The sequence below is a fragment of the Triticum urartu genome, chromosome 4A, assembly GCF_056163025.1.
Source record: "Triticum urartu cultivar PI428250 chromosome 4A, HENAU_Tu73, whole genome shotgun sequence".
NCBI lineage: Eukaryota > Viridiplantae > Streptophyta > Magnoliopsida > Poales > Poaceae > Triticum > Triticum urartu.
In genome coordinates this window covers 317,716,684-317,737,233 of record NC_141876.1, presented here as the reverse complement: position 1 = coordinate 317,737,233, position 20,550 = coordinate 317,716,684, and the positions used below count along the sequence as shown (strand labels likewise).

Sequence of the window (20,550 nt, the reverse complement as noted above, 5' to 3'; positions counted from 1 at the left end):
CAGAGGTTAAGCAGTTAATGAGCAGGATAAAGGCACTCGCCCAATCCGGACTATCCATAATTGAAGTAATGGCGATTTCAATAATGCGAGGTGTTCAGCCACTTCAATCCAGAGGACTCCCCATGTGGCACTACAACGGGGAAGATGATGCATCACGCTGCAGACGCATGGGTCCGGACACCTTTGCCGCCTTGGCTGCTATGTTGGCTGATCTTTTTAAAGGGGAGAAAGAAGATTTTACTTGCCTTAAGTGCCGAGAGGGCTTTTCCATGTACAACCCTCCTAGCTGGGTGAGCTTTCGCTTTGTAAACTTACTCAATCCTCTTCCTCAGTCACACCTAGTTGAACTTAATCTGATCATTCTTAACAGGAATGGAGGAAGGTTGTCGCAGGGATCTATAGCCCCGCTCCGTAGACGGAGGATCAAATTCGAGACCTGGATCCCAGATTTGAATAGGTCCAGATATATTCATAGAGTTCAAGGAGGGTTTTTTATTAGGCGAGCTACGACGACACGGAAGTGGCCATCATTGCCGATTATCCCGGCATTCTCCCCTCCTCCCACGTAAGTACCCAGGAGACGTCTCCTTCACAAGAGTTTTCTCATCACGCCTCACCCATCGCACTATCTCGTGCTCCAAAGGGGCGGCGCTCGTCTCGCCACGCCGCGTCCGAAACGTCCCTTAAGAAAGCGACGCCTACGCAGGGCGGATCTTCAAAAAGAAAAGCGGACGGCGATACAGCCGAGCCCCACCTTCATAAAAAAGGTATGGTTTTTAATATGCCCTTGGCAGGTATACCTAATTGTGATGTTTCCCACTGTGCCATATTGTTTTTAGGAAAAACATACGCCGGACTGTGTCAGGAGGCCTCGCTGGTCATACACCACTCAATCCAACCCCGGACTCCGTTCCAAGGACTAGGGTTGATACAGGTGCGTAGCCGGATTGTCCTCTCCCCAAGGATTCATATGATGTATCCGTTACCAACTCTGAAGTGGATAGTGCGATGAATCATCGGCGCAGGAGGGCAGCTATGAGCGAGGCAACTTTCACCGAAGAGGCATTCAATGCCTTCAGCTCAGCGGATGCATATATCCGTGCTGCTCGGGATGGGCTTGTTGGAGCCACTCACCAGCTTTCAAAGGATATGCGGGTAAGACTTTTGTATAGGCTCAATAATCCTGTGCACCCGTAGCCCTCGAGACTTAAAGTAGTTGGCACAACTGATTTAAGAATGGTTGTCCAATTTAGGTACTCATGGAGAAGAAGAACCTCCTACCTCAGGAGCTTGAAAAGTGTCAGTCCCAGCTAACTGCAGTCACCGCCGAACTAGAGAAATCCAAGAAGGCACTGACTGGTAATGTCAACTAATGTCCAGAAAATACGATTCTATGCCTGTGATGTTTTAACATAAGCACCGTTGCATTTACGACAGTAGGATCGACGAATCAGTTAGAAAAGGAACTAAGGGCTGTGCAGGCGGATAAACAGCATACAGAAAGGCAAGATGCCGCTGGTCAACGTGTACTTACATGGACCAGGGATGAGAAGAACAAGCTACATGATGCTAACACCAAGCAAGCCGAAGAGCTGAAGGACGTACGGGCCCAACTGGCGGATGCCTTGAAAGAGAACTGAAAGCTGAAACGCGGCATATTCATATGCCTTTAACCTTACTTTCGTACAGTTCCCTAATGCGAGGTGTAAACAAGTTTTTCCTGTAGGTGTGCTGACTGGGCAGCCCGAAGAAGAGGTGTCCAGGTTTCAAGGCGATCTGCTACAAGAGCTGTCCAGAGTGCATGAGCGAGCCTGGAGGGCAATGAGGAACATTGCTAAAGCTCTATGGCCAGCCGATTCTCCTCCAGGAAGTATGGAGGAGCTCGTGAATTTATTCAAAGGAGCTCGTCGCCGCTTTGGACTATGGAAGATATCAGCATGCCGAGAAGGTGCACGAGAGGCCTGGGCCATGGTGAAAACATGATACACCGGACTTGATCCGAATCATAGGCCCAGGTCGGGCCTCGGGGACCAGATGGATAGGAAATTCCTGTTAGCTTAGTATATGACCAAGTAAAGATAGTCGCCAAGTTTTCTTAGCAGGATTGTAAGCTAGACAACTTATTAGATGGTTTAGAGGAGGAGGAAGTTTTCGAGTCCAAGTAGTAATGTACTTTTATCGACAAATGTATCTCTAGCCGAATTATAAAACGATTGTCATGGCAGACCTTCCGCTTTAACCTCCTAAATCCAAAGTTTGGAGTGTTTCCGAATACAGTACTGGTGGTAAACACTGAAGTATGTTCAAAAACCAAGCAGTCCGGTCATAGTTGCTTGAACAGACAATTTGTATTCGGGGAGTTATGTTATATTACATTTGATCGTAAGAAACATCTTCCAGAGAGAATAGTTCCGTTAAGGCTTCCTTTCCCTGGGCCAGCGTACGTTGTTGTGCACGCCTGAGTTGTGATGCTAAAAATCACAGTACCTTATATTTTGGGGGCTTGCAGCGCAACGAGTGCAGTTCATCTTTTGTTCGCTGATCTATTATTCCCTTAAGAACGCTAGCTTCCGGCTTCACCCATCTGAGGTACACGTCTAGATAACCCGGCTGTAACAATCGCAGAGGTGCTCCCTTTATGCCCTAGCCGAACAAACGGGAATGTAGGGCATAAGAACAGGATCCAGGCAACCCAGCTTGGCAAAAACTTAAGTCATAAAGGTGCATATAATGGCGAAGAAAAGACATATATATGAGAAGACGACGCATATATACGGTGAGCTTGATGCTCGAAAAATTATAATAAGCTTCTGTGACAAGAAGCCCCCAGGTATTGGGGGGGGGTGGTATGTACATTTAAGGATGTATACCCCTTAAGTGTGCGGTTTATCCGAACATGGGCTAGAAATCGTATAAAAATGAAAAGAAGAAAGAAAAAAAAGAGAACAAGGGTAACAAACTGTGAGTCCGGACTTAGGCATATAATCTTTGGAGTCTGGCAGCATTCCAAGGGTTCAGCTCTAAGCGATTGTCCGATGCATTACGAAGGTGATAGGCTCCTCCAATGAGAACTTCATCTATAATGAAGGGACCCTCCCATTTGGGCTTGAGCTTGTCCTTTTTCTTCTCTGGTAGGCATAGAACGAGTTCACCGACATTGTAAGTGTTGGCCCGCACTTCTCTACTTTGGTATCTTCGAGCTTGTTGTTGATAGAATGCTGAGCGAGCTTTTGCGACATCGCGCTCCTCCTCCAGTCCGTCTAAGTCATCTTGTCGATCGAGCTCGGCCTCTCTCTCTTCGCACATGCGTACTCGAGGTGAGTCGTGAATAATATCGCAGGGCAAGACAGCCTCTGCGCCATACACCATAAAGAACGGTGTGTACCCGGTTGTGCGATTGGGTGTGGTCGGCAGTCCCCAAAGTACGGAGTCAAGCTCCTCAACCCAGTGTTTGTCTGACTCCTTTAAGGATCGCACTAGTTTGGGTTTAATGCCACTCATTATCAGGCCGTTAGCCCGTTCGGCTTGACTGTTAGTTTGAGGGTGATAGACAGAGGCATAATCGAGCTTGATGCCCAGATTGGCCCACCAGGTTTTTACTTCGTCGGCTGTAAAGTTAGAGCCGTTATCGATGATGATGCTGTGTGGGACACCATAACGGTGTACGACACTGGATATGAAGTCTATCGCTGGTCCAACTTCGGCCGTTTTAACTGGTTTGGCCTCTATCCACTTAGTGAATTTATCTACCATGACTAGCATGTATTTTTTCTTATGGCTTCCCCCTTTCAGGGGTCCAACCATGTCAAGCCCCTAGACCGCGAAACACCAAGTAATGGGGATTGTTTGTAGGGCGGTAGGTGACATATGGCTTTGATTGGCGAAAATCTGGCATCCTACACAATGTTGGACGAGGTCTTGTGCATCTGCTCGAGCCGTGGGCCAGAAAAAACCAGTACGGAAGGCCTTACCTACGAGGGCCTGAGCTGCGGCGTGATGACCGCCAAGACTAGCATGGATTTCAGCCAAGAGCTGCTGTCCCTCTTCTCCCGAGATACATCTTTTAAGGACTCCGGTAGTACTTTTCTTGTAGAGTTCTCCTTCATGAACCTTGTAGGCTTTCGAACGACAAACAATGCATCGAGCCACATTCTGGTCTTCTGGGAGTTCTCGCCTATTAAGGTAGGCCATGAAGGGTTCGGTCCATGGGGCGATTACTGCCATGATTACTGATAACCCACAAGTATAGGGGATCACAACAGCTTTCGAGGGTAGAGTATTCAACCCAAATTTATTGATTCGACACAAGGGGAGCCAAAGAATATTCTCAAGTATTAGCAGCTGAGTTGTCAATTCAACCACACCTAGAAACTTAGTATCTGCAGCAAAGTGTTTAGTAGCAAAGTAATATGATAGTGGTGGTAGCGGCAACAAAAGTAAAGACAACAAAAGTAATGTTTTTGGTATTTTGTAGTGATTGTAACAGTAGCAGCGGAAAAGTAAATAAGCGTAAACCAGTATATGGAAAGCTCGTAGGCAATGGATCGGTGATGGAGAATTATGCCGGATGCGGTTCATCATGTAACAGTCATAACATAGGGTGACACCGAACTAGCTCCAATTCATCAATGTAATGTAGGCATGTATTCCGAATATAGTCATACGTGCTTATGGAAAGAACTTGCATGACATATTTTGTCCTACCCTCCTGTGGCAGCGGGGTCCTATTAGAAACTAAGGGATATTAAGGCCTCCTTTTAATAGAGTACCGGACCAAAGCATTAACTCATAGTGAATACATGAACTCCTCAAACTACGGTCATCACTGGGAGTGGTCCCGATTATTATCACTTTGGGGTTGTCGGATCATAACACATAGTAGGTGACTATAGACTTGCAAGATATGATCAAGAACTCTCATATATTGATGAAAACATAATAGGTTCAGATCTGAAATCATGGCACTCGGGCCCTTAGTGACAAGCATTAAGCATAGCAAAGTCATAGCAACATCAATCTCAGAACATAGTGGATACTAGGGATCAAACCCTAACAAAACTAACTCGATTACATGATAAATCTCATCCAACCCATCACCGTCAAGCAAGCCTATGATGGAATTACTCACGCACGTCGGTGAGCATCATGAAATTGGTGATGGAGGATGGTTGATGATGACGATGGCGACGGATTCCCCTCTCCGGATCCCCGAACAGACTCCAGATCTGCCCTCCCGAGAGAGTTTAGGGCTTGGCGGCGGCTCTGTATCGTAAAACGCGATGAATCCTTCTCCCTGGTTTTTCTCTCCCCGAGAGTGAATATATGGAGTCAGGGTTGAGGTCGATGGAGCGTCAGGGGGCCCATGAGGCAAGGGGCGCGCCTAGGGGGGTAGGGCGCGCCCCCACCCTCGTGGATAGGTGGAGCCCCCCCCTGACGTGGATCTTCAGGTCATTCCGAGAACTTCTATTTCTATGCAAAAATAACACCATGGCAATTCTGTTGAAAACATCGTCAGTCCGGGTTAGTTCCATTCAAATCATGCAAGTTAGAGTCCAAAACAAGGGCAAAAGTGTTTGGAAAAGTAGATACGACGGAGACGTATCAACTCCCCCAAGCTTAAACCTTTGCTTGTCCTCAAGCAATTCAGTTGATAAACTTAAAGTGATAAAGAAAAACTTTTACAAACTCTGTTTGCTCTTGTTGTTGTAAATATGTAGAGCCAGCATTCAAGTTTTCAGCAAAGATTATGAACTAACCATACTCACAGTAACATTTAGGTCTCATGTTTACTCATATCAATGGCATAATCAACTAGCGAGCAATCATAATAAATCTCGGATGACAACACTTTCTCAAAACAATCATAATATGATATGACAGGATGGTATCTCGCTAGCCCTTTCTGAGACCGCAAAACATAAATGCAGAGCACCTTTAAAGATCAAGGACTGACTAGACATTGTAATTCATGGTAAAAGAGATCCAATCATAGTCACACCCAACATAGATTAATAGTGACGAATGCAAATGACAGCTGTGCTCTCCAGCTAGTGCTTTTTAATAAGAGGGCGATGACTCAACATAAAAGTAAATGGATAGGCCCTTCACGGAGGGAAGCAGGGATTTGTAGAGGTGCCAGAGCTCAGTTTTGAAATAGAGATAAATTGTATTTTGAGCGGTATACTTTCATTGTCAACGTAACAACTAAGAGATGGCGATATCTTCCATGCTAAACACATTATAGGCGGTTCCCAAACAGAATGGTAAAGTTTATACTCCCCCTCCACCAACAAGCATCAATCCATGGCTTGCTCGAAACAACGAGTGCCTCCAACATACATCAGGTCCCAGGGGGAGTTTTGTTTGCAATTAATTTTGATTTAGTTTGCATAAAGCATGGGACTGGGCATCCCGGTGACCAGCCATTTTCTCGTGAGTGAGGAGCCAAGTCCACTCCTCTTGAGAATAACCCGCCTAGCACGGAAGATAAGGGCAGCCTTGGTTGATACATGAGCTATTCGAGCAGACAAAACAGAATGTTTAGTTGAAGGTTTAGAGTTTGGCACATACAAATTTACTTGGAACGGCAGGTAGATACCGCATATAGGAAGGTATAGTGGACTCATCTGGAATAACTTTGGGGTTTAAGGGATTGGATGCACAAGCAGTATTCCCGCTTAGTACAAGTGAAGGCTAGCAAAAGACTAGGAAGCGACCAACTAGAGAGCGACAACAGCCATGTACATGCATTAAAATTAATAAACATTGGATGCAAGCATGAGTAGGATATAATCCACCATGAACATAAATATCGTGAAGGCTATGTTGATTTGTTTCAACTACATGCGTGAACATGTGCCAAGTCAAGTCACTTAAATCATTCAAAGGAGGATACCACCCCATCATACCACATCATAATCATCTCAATAGCAAGTTGGCACACAAGGTAAACCATTATAACTCATAGCTAATCAAGCATGGCACAAGCAACTATGATCTCTAATTGTCATTGCAAACATGTTTATTCATAATAAGTTGAATCAAGAACGAGGGACTCATCATATTTACAAAAACAAAAGAGGTCGAGTTCACACCAGCTTTTCTCATCTCAGTCAGTCCATCATATATCATCATAATTGCCTTTCACTTGCACGACCAAATGGTGTGAATAATAATAAGAGTGTACGTGCATTGGACTAAGCTGGAATCTGCGAGCATTCAATAAACAGGAGAAGACAAGGCAATATGGGCTCTTGGTTAAATCAACAATAATGCATATAAGAGCCACTTCAACAACTTAATTATGGTATTCTCCTACTGACCCCCAAAAGAAAAGAAAAGAAATACAACTATTTACACGGGAAAGCTCCCAACAAGCAAAAGAAGAACGGGAAATATTTTTGGGTTTTCTTTTTAGTTATTACTACTACAGCAGAAAAATAAACTACTACTATTTTTTTGGTTTTTCTTAAGGTTTAACAAGCACACAAGAAGAAAGCAGGAAAAAGAAAATAAACTAGCATGGATATTACAGTGAAAAAGTATGAGCACCGACATCTAGTAATGAGTGTGTGTGAACATGAATGTAATGTCGGTGAGAAATTAGTACTCCCCCAAGCTTAGGTTTTTGGCCTAAGTTGGTCTATGGCCACGGCTGGCCCGGCGGATATCCATAATAATAGTTGTTGGGGTCGTACTGTAACGAGGAGGAATATTTGGGATCATATTGTGATGAAGAAGAAGACTCTGACTGCCACTGGCTGACAGTCATCTCTGGATCCCAAGAATAAACAAATTGTCGTGGAGGTTCATCTTGTGGTTCCTGTTCTGGGGCTGGTGCAGGATTCTTGTAAGCTTGGACGGCAGCCCATGTAATGAGGTAGGGTCCTACAAAATTAAACAAAGAAGGAGCAGGCGGGATAATAGTCTCAGGGTGATGTTTGTGTAACACCCCGGATGTGATTTACCCAATATGTAATCCAACTCTTGCCGTTTCTGGCCTTAAGTTATTTTATTTTCTCGGGTTCGGGTTTTTGTCTCCGTGTGTTGTTATCGTTGTCATGCATCTCATATCATGTCATCATGTGCATTGCATTTACATACGTGTTCATCTCATGCATTCGAGCATTTTCCCCGTTGTCCGTTTTGCATTCCGGCGCTTCGTTCTCCTTCGGTAGTCATTTCTACCTTTCTTTCATGTGTGGGGACTAAACATTTCCGGATTGGACCGAGACTTGCCAAGTGGCCTTGGTTTACTACCGGTAGACCGCCTGTCAAGTTTCGTACCATTTGGACTTCGTTTGATACTCCAACGGTTAACCGAGGGACCGAAGAGGCCTCGTGTGTGTTGCAGCCCAACACCCCTCCAATTTGGCCCAAAACCCTCTCCATCATCTAGAGCGTTCGATCACGATCGCGTGGCCGAAAACCGCACCTCATTTGGACTCTCCTAGCTCCCTCTACCTATAACTATGTATCTCCCCTTTTATTATCTATATTACGTGGGATGTTGTGAAGATTGCCTAACTTGCGACATTGCTTTCAATGCGGTTACGCCTTTAAGTCATGCCTCGACACGTGGGAGCTATAGCCGCATCGAGGGTGTTACAAGTTGGTATCAGAGCCTTCCCCGACCTTAGGAGCCCCATTGCTTGATCGTTTTAGCAGCCGAGTTGTGTCTAGAAAAATATTTTGAGTCATTTAGGAATTATATATCGGAGAGTTTAGGAATTCTTTTTACTTCCTAGTCTCCTCATCGCTCTGGTAAGGCATCCCGACGTAGAGTTTTGACTCTTCTCTTCTCAAATTTCACTAAATTTTTTTTAGGATCACGCGGGTATCTTGGAATCGTTCCGATGGTTTTATGACGAGAACATTGTCTTGGTGCCTCCTGTCAGGGGTTTTGTGGAAGTGTCCCGGGGAGTTGAGCTCTGAGGTGTTGTCGTCATAATTTTATCGTTGCAGTTCTGGAATACCCGAGTTTAGTACGCCGACATCGAAAATCTCTTTTATGCAGTTCGTTGGTGAGATAAGCTCGACGCCACCCAGTACTGGGGCGGGAGTTCGGGAGTATCGCCATAACTTGTATAACGGATGCTTTTCGAAGGTTGAGGTAGATGGTTTCCGAAGTTTTTCTCGGTTATGTGTTGAAGGATGGATACAGCTGGATGTAGGATTTGCTAGATTTGGGTGAGATATTATGCTTCCCCTGTATCCCCAACACCTGATTGCATAACCGGAAAGGTTCGGGAGTTTCATAGGTGGGAATTCTTATAGCTCTAGTTCTTCTTCCACGGATAATTGGTTTGAGATTGGGATTTCTTACCGAGTATTCGTTCTTGATCCGTACCTTGTTGATTTATTTCTCTACCTAAATTCTAAGTGGCTTCTCAATTTATGGATATGTGACCATTTCAAGAGGAATGCATTCGTTCATTTTGTTCGGATGTGAAGACTTTATGTTGCAATTTTCATTCCGTTGGATTCAGCTTCATGTTATCTGTCTATGTGCTAACGGTGGTCAACCTCTTTAGGATGGCTCCCGCTAAGAGCACCAATCAGAATCAGAATCAAGATCCGCCACCACCTCCACCTCCTCCGGAGGCATGGCAAGCTGTGATGGCCGCAACCAATGCAAACACACAGTTGATCATGCAAATTCTTCAAGAGCGCAATCAAGGCAACCAAGGGAACCAAGGCAACAATCAGAATCACTTTGCTACACTCAACCACTTCCTTGCTAACGGGCCAAAGACTTTCAGCAATTGTGTTGAGGCAACTGATGCTGACGATTGGCTCGTGGATCTGTGCAAGCATTTTGAGTGCAGTAACATCAGGCCTGAGGACTTCGTCAAGTTCGCTTCCTTCCAACTCAAAGATCAAGCTGCAGAATGGTTCCAGCAGTACAAGGATTCCAGAGGAGGACGTGTGATTACCTGGGATGAATTCCGTCAAGGCTTCAAAGCTCATCATATTCCCCAGAGCGTGGTTGAAAGCAAGCGTGAGGAATTCCGCAACCTGAAGCAAGGCTCTTTGTCTGTCTATGACTACAACAAGTTGTTTCAGAAGCTCGCCCGCTTTGCTAAGCAGGACGTACCTGATGAGAAGAGCATGATATACCAGTTCAGGGGTGGTCTCAGAGAAGAAATTCAGCTAGCTCTTGTTCTCTTAGAGCCCTTGAGATACGATGAGTTCTACAACATGGCATTGAAGCAAGAGGCCGCTCAACTGAGGCGTGATGCTTCCAAGAAGCGAGTCAGAGATGCTACTCCTTCTTCCTCTACTCAAGTGGCCAAGCAGCAGAAGTATTGGCTTCCTCCTCCTCCGTTCCGTCAGCCGTATCAGCAGAAGAGCAAAGGTGGCAGTGGATCTTCCCACCCACCCAACCCTGGCTTTCAGAACAAGACTTCGTCTCAAGCTCCAAGATCAAGTGCTCCGTATCACCGTCTGCTTTCAGAGGTCACGTGCAACAAGTGCCAACAGAAGGGTCACTATTCCAACAAGTACAGCTGTGGTCAAGCATAACCCCAAGCACGCCAAGGTCAATTTGCTGAATGCAGCTCAGGCAGAGGACTCGCCAGATGTGATTATGGGTAACCTTCCTGTTAACGATGTTAAGTTCTTTTTGACACTGGTGCATCGCTTTCTTTTATCTCAACACCATTTGTTGCCAAGCATGATTTTGTGACCGAAAGGATTCCTGTTCCGTTGAAGATTGTGTCTCCGGGCAAGCAAATGACCTCTAACAATTGCGTCCCGGATGTCTCTATCACATTGGGCGATTACAAGTTTCTCTCTTCTCCGGTGGTTCTTGGTAACTCGGATATTGATCTTATTCTCGGAATGGATTGGCTTTCTAAGCACAAGGCGCATCTTGATTGTGCAGCCAGGCAGATTCAATTGACTCATTCGTCTGAGGAGGTATTTGTCTTTGCTGCTCGTGATGATACCATCCGTCTGTTTTCTCTCAATGAGAAGGGTGAACTGGATGCTATCTCGCAAATTCCAGTCGTTTGCGAATATCAAGACGTCTTTCCAGAAGAGCTTCCAGGAATGCCTCCGCACCGGCCATTCGAATTTGTTATTGATCTTGAGCCTGGCACGGAACCTGTGTGCAAGCGTCCTTACAAGCTTGGACCTGAAGAGTTGAAGGAGTTGAAGAAGCAACTCGATATTCAAGAGAGAATGGGTCTCATCTGGCCTAGTTCTTCCCCGTGGGGTTGTGGTGTTCTTTTTGTGAAGAAGAAGGATGGAACGGACCGACTTTGTGTTGATTACCGTCCATTGAACAAGAAGACCATCAAGAACAAATACCCACTTCCCAACATCAACGAGCTATTCGAACAACTCAAAGGTTCCCAAGTATTCTCCAAGCTTGATCTCCGTATGGGTTATCATCAGATTCGAATCCGTGAGCAAGATATTCCCAAGACGGCTTTCAGGACAAGCTATGGTTCATATGAATACACTGTCATGTCTTTTGGCCTCGTCAACGCTCCTCCGACTTTCTCTCGCATGATGAACTTCATCTTCAACGCCTACACCAATGACTTCGTTTTGGTCTATCTCGACGACATTCTGGTTTTCTCGAAGAACAAGGAAGATCATGCCAAGCACTTGCGTTTGGTACTCGATAAGCTCAGAGAACACAAGTTCTACGCCAAGTTCTCCAAGTGCGAATTTTGGCTCGATGAGGTTCTTTATCTTGGTCATATCATCTCTGCCAAGGGCATTGCGGTAAATCCTGAGAAGGTGTCTGCAATTGTGAATTGGGAACCTCCTCAGAACGTGAAGCAACTCCGTAGCTTCCTCGGTCTCGCAAGCTATTGCCGAAGATCCGTTGAAAACTTTTCTAAGATCACGAAGCCTCTCTCAAATCTTCTCCAGAAGCACATCAAGTACGTTTGGTCTCCGGAGTGTGACATTGCTTTCAACACTTTGAAAGAGAAATTGATCACTGCTCCAGTTCTGACTCCGCCTGATGAATCCAAGCCGTACGAGGTCTTTTGCGATGCCTCTCTCCAAGGTCTTGGCACAGTTTTGATGCAAGAGAAGAAAGTTGTTGCTTATACCTCTCGCCAGTTGAAGCCCAATGAGAAGAACTACCCCACTCATGATCTTGAGTTGGCGGCAGTTGTGCATGCTCTTTTGACTTGGAGACATCTCTTATTGGGAAGAAAAGTGGACATCTTCACTGACCACAAGAGTCTCAAGTACATCTTCACTCAGCCTAATCTCAACCTCAGGCAAACTCGATGGGTCGAAATGATTCAAGAGTATAATCTGAGTATCGAGTATACTCCAGGCAAGGCCAATGTGATTGCTGACGCATTGAGCAGGAAGGCTTATTGCAACAGTCTGATTCTCAAGCCTTATCAACCGAGCTTTGTGAAGCTTTCCGCAAACTTAATCTGCAAGTTGTTCCTCAAGGTTTCCTCGCCAACCTTCAAGTCTATCCTACCTTGGAAGACCAGATTCGCCAAGCCCAGCTTCTTGATGCTATGGTGAAAAAGGTGAAGATTGGGATCGCCAAGAGTCAACCCAAGTACAAGTGCTACCGCCTTGATGACAAGGATACTCTCTTCTTCGAGGATCGTATTGTTGTGCCCAAAGGTGAACTTTGTAAAGTGATCATGAACGAGGCTCACAATTCTCTCCTCTCCATCCACCCTGGGAGCACGATGATGTATCAGGACCTCAAGCAGGCTTATTGGTGGACTCGAATGAAGCACGAGATTGCTCAATTCGTGAATGAATGTGATGTCTGCAGAAGAGTGAAGGCAGAACACCAAAGGCCAGCTGGTCTCCTCCAACCTCTTGCCATTCCAGAATGGAAGTTTGACCACATTGAAATGGACTTCGTGACTGGGTTTCCAAAGTCCAAGCGTGGCAATGATGCTATATTCGTTGTCATCAACAAACTTACTAAAGTGGCTCACTTTCTACCTATCAAAGAGTCAATCACTGCAGCTCAATTGGCGGAACTCTATACCTCTCGGATTGTCTCTCTGCACGGTATTCCATAGGTGATCTCTTCAGACCGTGGCAACATCTTTACCTCCAAGTTTTGGGATTCTTTTCAGAAGGCCATGGGCACCAACATCCGCTTCAGCACAGCTTTCCATCCTCAAACTAGCGGTCAAGTCGAGCGTGTCAACCAGATTCTTGAAGATATGCTCAGGGATTGTGTGATCTCCTTCGGCATGAAGTGGGAGGATTGTCTTCCATATGCTGAATTCTCCTACAACAACAGTTTTCAAGCAAGTTCGGGCAAGACCCCTTTTGAAATTCTGTATGGTAGGAAGTGATGTACCCCTCTCAACTGGTCTGAAACCGGTGAACGTCAGCTTCTCGGAAATGACTTAATCACAGAGGCAGAGGAAATGTGCAAAGTCATTCGAGATAACCTCAAAGCAGCCCAATCCCGCCAGAAGAGCTACTATGATAGTAAGCATCGTGATTTGGCTTTCGAGATCGGAGATCATGTTTACCTCCGCGTCTCTCCTATGAAAGGTACTTGTCGCTTCGGTATCAAAGGGAAGCTTGCCCCTAGATACGTGGGACCTTTCAAGATTGTCAGCAAGAGAGGCGATCTCGCCTATCAACTCGAGCTTCCTTCAAACTTTGCAAATGTTCATGACATGTTCCATGTCTCTCAGCTCCGAAAGTGCTTCAAGACTCCTGACCGCACCGTCAACTTCGAGGATATTGAGCTCCAAGAAGATCTCTCTTATCGGGAGCACCCAGTTGCTATTCTTGAAGAGACTGAACGCAAGACTCACAACAAGTCAATCAAATTCCTCAAAGTCAAGTGGTCACACCATTCCGACCGTGAAGCTACCTGGGAACGCGAGGATCACCTCCGTTCTGAGTACCCGGCGTTCTTTCAGTCCTAGATCTCGGGACGAGATCCTTTCGTAGTGGTGGAGTGTTGTAACACCCCGGATGTGATTTACCCAATATGTAATCCAACTCTTGCCGTTTCCGGCCTTAAGTTATTTTATTTTCTCGGGTTTGGGTTTTTGTCTCCGTGTGTTGTTATCATTGTCATGCATCTCATATCATGTCATCATGTGCATTGCATTTGCATACGTGTTCATCTCATGCATTCGAGCATTTTCCCCGTTGTCCATTTTGCATTCCGGCGCTTTGTTCTCCTCCCGTGGTCATTTCTACCTTTCTTTCGTGTGTGGGGACTAAACATTTCCGGATTGGACCGAGACTTACCAAGCGGCCTTGGTTTACTATCGGTAGACCGCCTGTCAAGTTTCGTACCATTTGGATTTCGTTTGATACTCCAACGGTTAACTGAGGGACCGAAAAGGCCTCCTGTGTGTTGCAGCCCAACACCCCTCCAATTTGGCCCAAAACCCTCCAAAACCCTCTCCATCATCTAGAGCGTTCGATCACGATCGCGTGGCCGAAAACCACACCTCATTTGGACTCTCCTAGCTCCCTCTACCTATAACTATGTATCTCCCCTTTTATTATCTATATTACATGGGATGTTGTGAAGATTGCCTAACTTGCGACATTGCTTTCAATGCGGTTATGCCTCTAAGTCGTGCCTCGACACGTGGGAGCTATAGCCGCATCGAGGACGTTACAGTTTGTTAAAGAACAATTGATACTTAAGCTCTCCTGCCCTATTCTTAACAATAAAATCATGTGCCACCATACTTCTATGATCTAGATAAACACATGGCAGCACCTTTTCTTCCTTCTCAGCATGCCTAATAGGTATGTTAAAATGTGCAGCTAGGCGTGTGGCATAGACGCCTCCAAAGATGGGACCCTTAGTATGGTTCATACTTAACCATCTAGCAATAATACCACCCATACTAAAAGTGTTATCACTGTATAAACCGTGGTGCAGAATAATTATATCAGGGATGCTAAGGTTTCCACTGTTTCTGCATCCAATTAAACAACGACTAGCAAATAATGCAAAGTAACGTAAAACAGGAAAATGTATGCTAGTGATTCGTGCATCGGAAACCTTCCTAGTTTCTCCTACAGTGATAGTATCAATAAACCCAGCCACATCATCATGATGTGGTTCTTCTGTCTTGCCCTCAAAAGGGACTAAACAAATCCGACAAAAATCATAAAGTGACATCTCCTTATGCTCATCATATAAATGAAACTCCACCGTAGGTGGTGAGTTCCTAGAATGAAAATGAAAGTTTTGCACAAAGGTATTTGTGAGTAAGAGATACTGATCGCATTGGTCGTGGAGGAAAGCGGTGAGGCATGCATTGTGAGCCAATTCATGAAAATCTTCATAGATACCAGCTGCTCTCAAGAAATCTTCAGAAGGCCATTCACACGCCCGAATCTCCGCGGTGCGCGGAAAATTATACTTAGGCTTCGGTGCCTTTTCCTTCGAGCTTTGGCTCGATGAGCCCCTCAAAAATCTCCTCATTATTTTTCTGAAATAATCTGAAATTTTTAGTAACTTCAAAATAAAAGCAAACCAAACTCAATGAAACTGATAGCAACTACTCCTACAAGTGCCTAGAGCCTATATCAAGCATTAGAACTACTTGGAACCATATAAATTTGACATGCAAACTCAAGAACATGGACACCTATGCAGCACAAATTTGCAAAGAATAAAGCACTAGAACAAAAACTAATTGGACCAATGGAGGAGTCACATACCAAGGAACAATCTCCCCAAGCAGTTTTGCGAGAGGTGCTTTGAGCAAGGAGATCGAAAATCACAGCAAAAGTGGTTGGAACTCGTGCTTGAGTTGGTTTTTTGGGTTTGTGTGAGACAGAGGAAGAAGATGGGTGCTGGGATAAGTGGAGGAGGGCCATCGTGGGCCCACGAGGCAGGGGCGCGCCCTATAGGGGGGGGGGGAGGGGGGGGCGCCCACCACCCTCGTGGCCAGGTGGCAGCTCCTCCCGCGGTAATTTTTGCACAGTAAATCCTCAAATATTCCCGAAAAAATCATATTAAATTGGCATGGCATTCTAAGGACTTTTATTTTCGGGATATTTTTATATTACATGGATAAACCAGGAAACAGACTGAAAATACTATTTTTACTTTATTTAATAATAATTACAGAAAGTAGAAGTGGGGTACAGAAGTTTGTGCTTCTAGTTTCATCCATCTCATGCTCATCAAAAAGAATCCACTAACAAGGTTGATCAAGTCTTGTTAACAAACTCATTCCGATAATCATGAAACCGGAGAAATTTTGAATAACACTAAGTTACCTCAACGGGGATATGCACATCCCCTACAATAAGTATATCATATTTCTTCTTAGCAGTAGGAAGAGGAAATTCAAAACCTCCAAATATAATCGATGGATTTTTTCCAATAGAGTTGATACTATGAACTTGAGGTTGTTTCCTCGGAAAGTGTACCATATGCTCATTACCATTAACATGAAAAGTGACATTGCCTTTGTTGCAATCAACAACAGTCCCTGCAGTATTAAGAAAAGGTCTTCAAGGAATAATAGACATACTATCATCCTCGAGAATATCAAGTATAACAAAGTCCGTTAAGATAGTGTAACACCCCGGATGTAACTTTCCCTATTTGTACTCCAACTCTTGCCATTTCCGGCGTTAAGTTATATTTATTTCTTGGGTTCGGGTCTCTGTCTCCGTGTGTTGTTTTTCGTTTTCATGCATCTCATATCATGTCATCATGTGCATTGCATTTGCATACGTGTTCATCTCATGCATTCGAGCATTTTCCCCGTTGTCCGTTTTGCATTCCGGCGCTTCGTTCTCCTCCGGTGGTCATTTCTACCTTTCTTTCGTGTGTGGGGATTAAACATTTCCGGATTGGACCGAGACTTGCCATGCGGCCTTGGTTTACTACCGGTAGACCGCCTGTCAAGTTTCGTGTCATTTGAACTTCGTTTGATACTCCAACGGTTAACCGAGGGACCGAAAAGGCCTCGTGTGTGTTGCAGCCCAACACCCCTCCAATTTGGCCCAAAACCCACCAAACTCTACTCCATGTCCTAGAGCGTTCGATCACGATCGCGTGGCCGAAAACCGCACCTCATTTGGACTCTCCTAGCTCCACTTATGCCTATAAATGCCCCCTCCATTTTCGGATCTCGTCTTCCCCGTCCAAACCCTACTCCAAAAAAAAAGATCTCCACCGACGGACATGTCCGCCCCCGGCCGGACAGCGTCCGCCGCCGCAGCCCGCCCACTCGCCAGCCGCCACGTGGCAGGACCACATCGCCGCGGCCGCCGGCCCGCAGGCCCACGCGGGGCCCTCTCGGCCCGCGTCATCGCCCCGCCGCCTCACGCCCGCAGCTGCCGCCGCCCGTCCCCGGCTGCTCGCCGCCGCCTGCGTCGCCGGCGCCCCGCCGCCGCACCGGCCACCGCCGCCCCGCGTGTCCCTCGCCCGCGCGCCCGCGCCCCGAGAACCCCGCCGGCCGCTGCTGCCACCTCCGCCGCCGGATCCAGCCGGGGCTGGCCGGATCTACCTCTCCGGCGACCTCCGGCGTCTTCCCCGACAACTCCGGCGAGCTTCTCCGGCCGACCTCGGTTCCCGTACAAATCTGGATCTGAAATCCTCAGGGTTGACTTTTCCCCTCCTAACCCTAGTTTTTTATGCAATCTTTGACTGATGTTATCTCCTGATCCGTAGCTCTGTTTTGGACATATAGTATATCAAAATGTTCGTCTCGACGAGTGCATCATTTCATTCCATTGCATTATTGTCATTTGAGTTCATCTTGATGCCCAAAATACTGTTAGAAGGAGGCTTCGTGAGTTAATTGTCAGATCTGCTAGTCCATCTTAGACTTTTGTCATTTTTGCCATGATTATTGTGTGCATGCTATGCCTGTGAGTCCTTCATATGTTTTGTTAAGCATTTTGTCTTCTTCCAGAGGTGCAACCCATGCATTTTTAGGATGTGTGTGATGACTTGTGCAAGCTTGCAAAGAGAGGCACCCGGTAAATCTGTTTTCAGGGACTTAGTTGTTTTCACTAAGTCTGGGATATTTTAGTTCATGATGCCATATGTTCAGCTTGTTTCCTAGTGATCCGTGCCCCTTTTGAGGATTATCAGTAAAGGAGTTTTGTTAATCATGTTATGGTATATCCATCCATGTCTTTGTTTGCAATTATGGAGCACCATAGCTTGAGTCAATCGAGCTCTACTTTTGCTTCGTGGTGAATCTGGGCAGATCGTCAACTCGTTTGCGATTTTGCCGGCGTTGTTGTAGTTGATCCGTGCATGATATGCCATTGTTCTTGCCATTTCTAACTTGTATTTTGTGCCTTCTTAATGTATATATGCTTGCCTTGCTGTGACTTGCACCATGGTGAGTGCATCGAGCTCGTTTACATGCCTTCGTGAGTTATATTTCAGCATGTCTCAGTTTTCACTAAGTCTGAAAACTGATTGTGTTTTAGCTATGTTCGTGTGCCCGTTAATATATTTTGTGAACCATTTTGGCCCCAGGTCACTTTGGGTCTTTTGTTAATCTTGTTGAGCAGCTCCATGCCATGTTCTTACTTGTCATGTTCAGGTCATGTATCATGTTGTTTTGCTGCTCCGAAGAGGGCTTCGTGATCTGAAATTTCAGACAAGTGTTAATTTCACTAAGTCTGGAATCTGTTTTGCATTTGCGTTTTTGCCATGCTTGTTTGAACCTTTTAATGGATGAATTGGCCGTGGCTCAGTGCTAGTATTTTGTTAAGCATCTTTTGTGCATCCCTTCCATGTATTTTGTTGTCATGTTTGGTGGCTGTAGCATGTTCATTTCATTGCATTTAGATGCCTACTTGCTGTAAATCGCAGACCGGTGTCATATCTTAAAACGCTTGCCATTTCCAAACCGTAACTCCGATTCCAATGATCTTTATATCGTTTTCAAGCGATTTCATCCCCTCTATCCAGTGGCACACTTGGTTTTCCAAGTTGGGTCCAGGTTCATGCATTTCCTGTCATATCTTGCATTTTTGCATCCCGCATCGCATCCCGCATAGCATATCTTCATTTCATCATATTGCTTGGTCTTGCACGTGGTTGATTGTATCCTTGTTGCTTGTTTGTCTTGTTTGGGTAGAGCCAGGAGACAAGTTCACTACCGAGGAGCCCGTTGAGTTTGCTTGTGAGGATCCAGTCAACTCTGACAACTGTGCAGGCAAGATGATCATACCCTCGAAATCACTACTATCTTTGCTATGCTAGTTTGCTCGCTCTTGCTTTGCCAATGCTACGATGCCTACCTTTTGCTTGTCAGCCTCCTAATTGCCATGTCAACCTCTAACCCACCTTGTCCTAGCAAACCATTGATTGGCTATGTTACCGCTTTGCTCAGCCCCTCTTATAGCGTTGCTAGTTGCAGGTGAAGATTGGAGGCCGTTCCTTGTTGGAACATCATTTATTTACTTGTTGGGATATCATTATATTGCTATGTTATCTTAATGCACCTATATACTTGGTAAAGGGTGGAAGGCTCGGCCTCTCGCCTAGTGTTCTGTTCCACTCTTGCCGTCCTAGTTTCCGTCATATCGGTGTTATGTTCCCGGATTTTGCGTTCCTTACGCGGTTGGGTTATAATGGGAACCCCTTGATATTTCGCGTTGATTAAAGCTTGTCTAGCAATGCCCAACCTTGGTTTTACCATTCGCCACCTAGCCTTTTCTTTCCCTTGGGTTCTGCAGACTCAAGGGTCATCTTATTTTACCCCCCCGGGCCAGTGCTCCCTCTGAGTGTTGGTCCGAACTGGGCAGCCTGCGGGGCCACCTCAGGGAAACTTGAGGGTTGGTTTTACTCGTAGCTTGACCTATCTGAGTGTGCCCTGAGAAAGAGATATGTGCAGCTCCTATCGGGATTTGTCGACACATTCGGGCGGTGTTGCTGGTCTTGTTTTAACCTGTCGAATTGTCTTGTTGTACCGGGATACCGAGTCTGATCGGTGTGTCTCGGGTGGAGGTCTATTCCTTCGTTGGCCGTGAGAGCTTGTCATGAGCTAAGTTGGGACCCCCCTGCAGAGATTGAACTTTCGAAAGCCGCGCCTGCGGTTATGGGCAGATGGGAATTTGTTAATGTCCGGTTGTAGATAACTTGAACCTTAATTAATTAAAATGAATCAACTGAGTGTGTTACCGTGATGGCCTCTTCTCGGCGGAGTTCGGGAAGTGGACACGGTGTTGGAGTAATGCTTGCGCAGGTTGTCCTTCTAGAATTCTCTCTCATGCTTTGCCTCCTCTTCTCGCTCTCTTTTGCGAATAAGATAGCCACCATATATGCTAGTCGCTTGCTGCAGCTCCACATATATTTGCCTTATCCATTCCTATAAGCTTAAATAGTCTTGATCGCGAGGGTGCGAGATTGCTGAGTCCCTGTGGCTCACAGATACTATAATTCCAGATGCAGGTCCAAGTGATTCCGCTCCAGGTGACGAGTACGAGCTCAAGTGGGAGTTCGACGAGGACTCTCAGCGTTATTATGTTTCCTTTCCCGATGATCAATAGTGGTGCCTAGTTGGGGTTTGATTTAGGGCCTTGTCGCATGTTGGGTTTTCTTCTATTTTGGCGCCGTAGTCGGGC

At 45.8% G+C, this 20,550-nt stretch overlaps 1 protein-coding gene across 1 annotated transcript in view; it reads left to right on the top strand.

Moving 5' to 3' along the window:
- The first annotated feature begins 1,035 nt into the window (after positions 1–1,035).
- Positions 1,036–20,550, top strand: part of LOC147975701 (uncharacterized) — a 29,676-nt gene continuing 10,161 nt past the window's right edge. The window contains exons 1-3 of the mRNA XM_087520545.1: positions 1,036–1,155; positions 1,254–1,359; positions 1,441–1,601. Of these exons, the coding sequence (XP_087376671.1) occupies positions 1,036–1,155; positions 1,254–1,359; positions 1,441–1,601 (387 nt within the window). The remainder of the gene's footprint in view (positions 1,156–1,253; positions 1,360–1,440; positions 1,602–20,550) is intronic.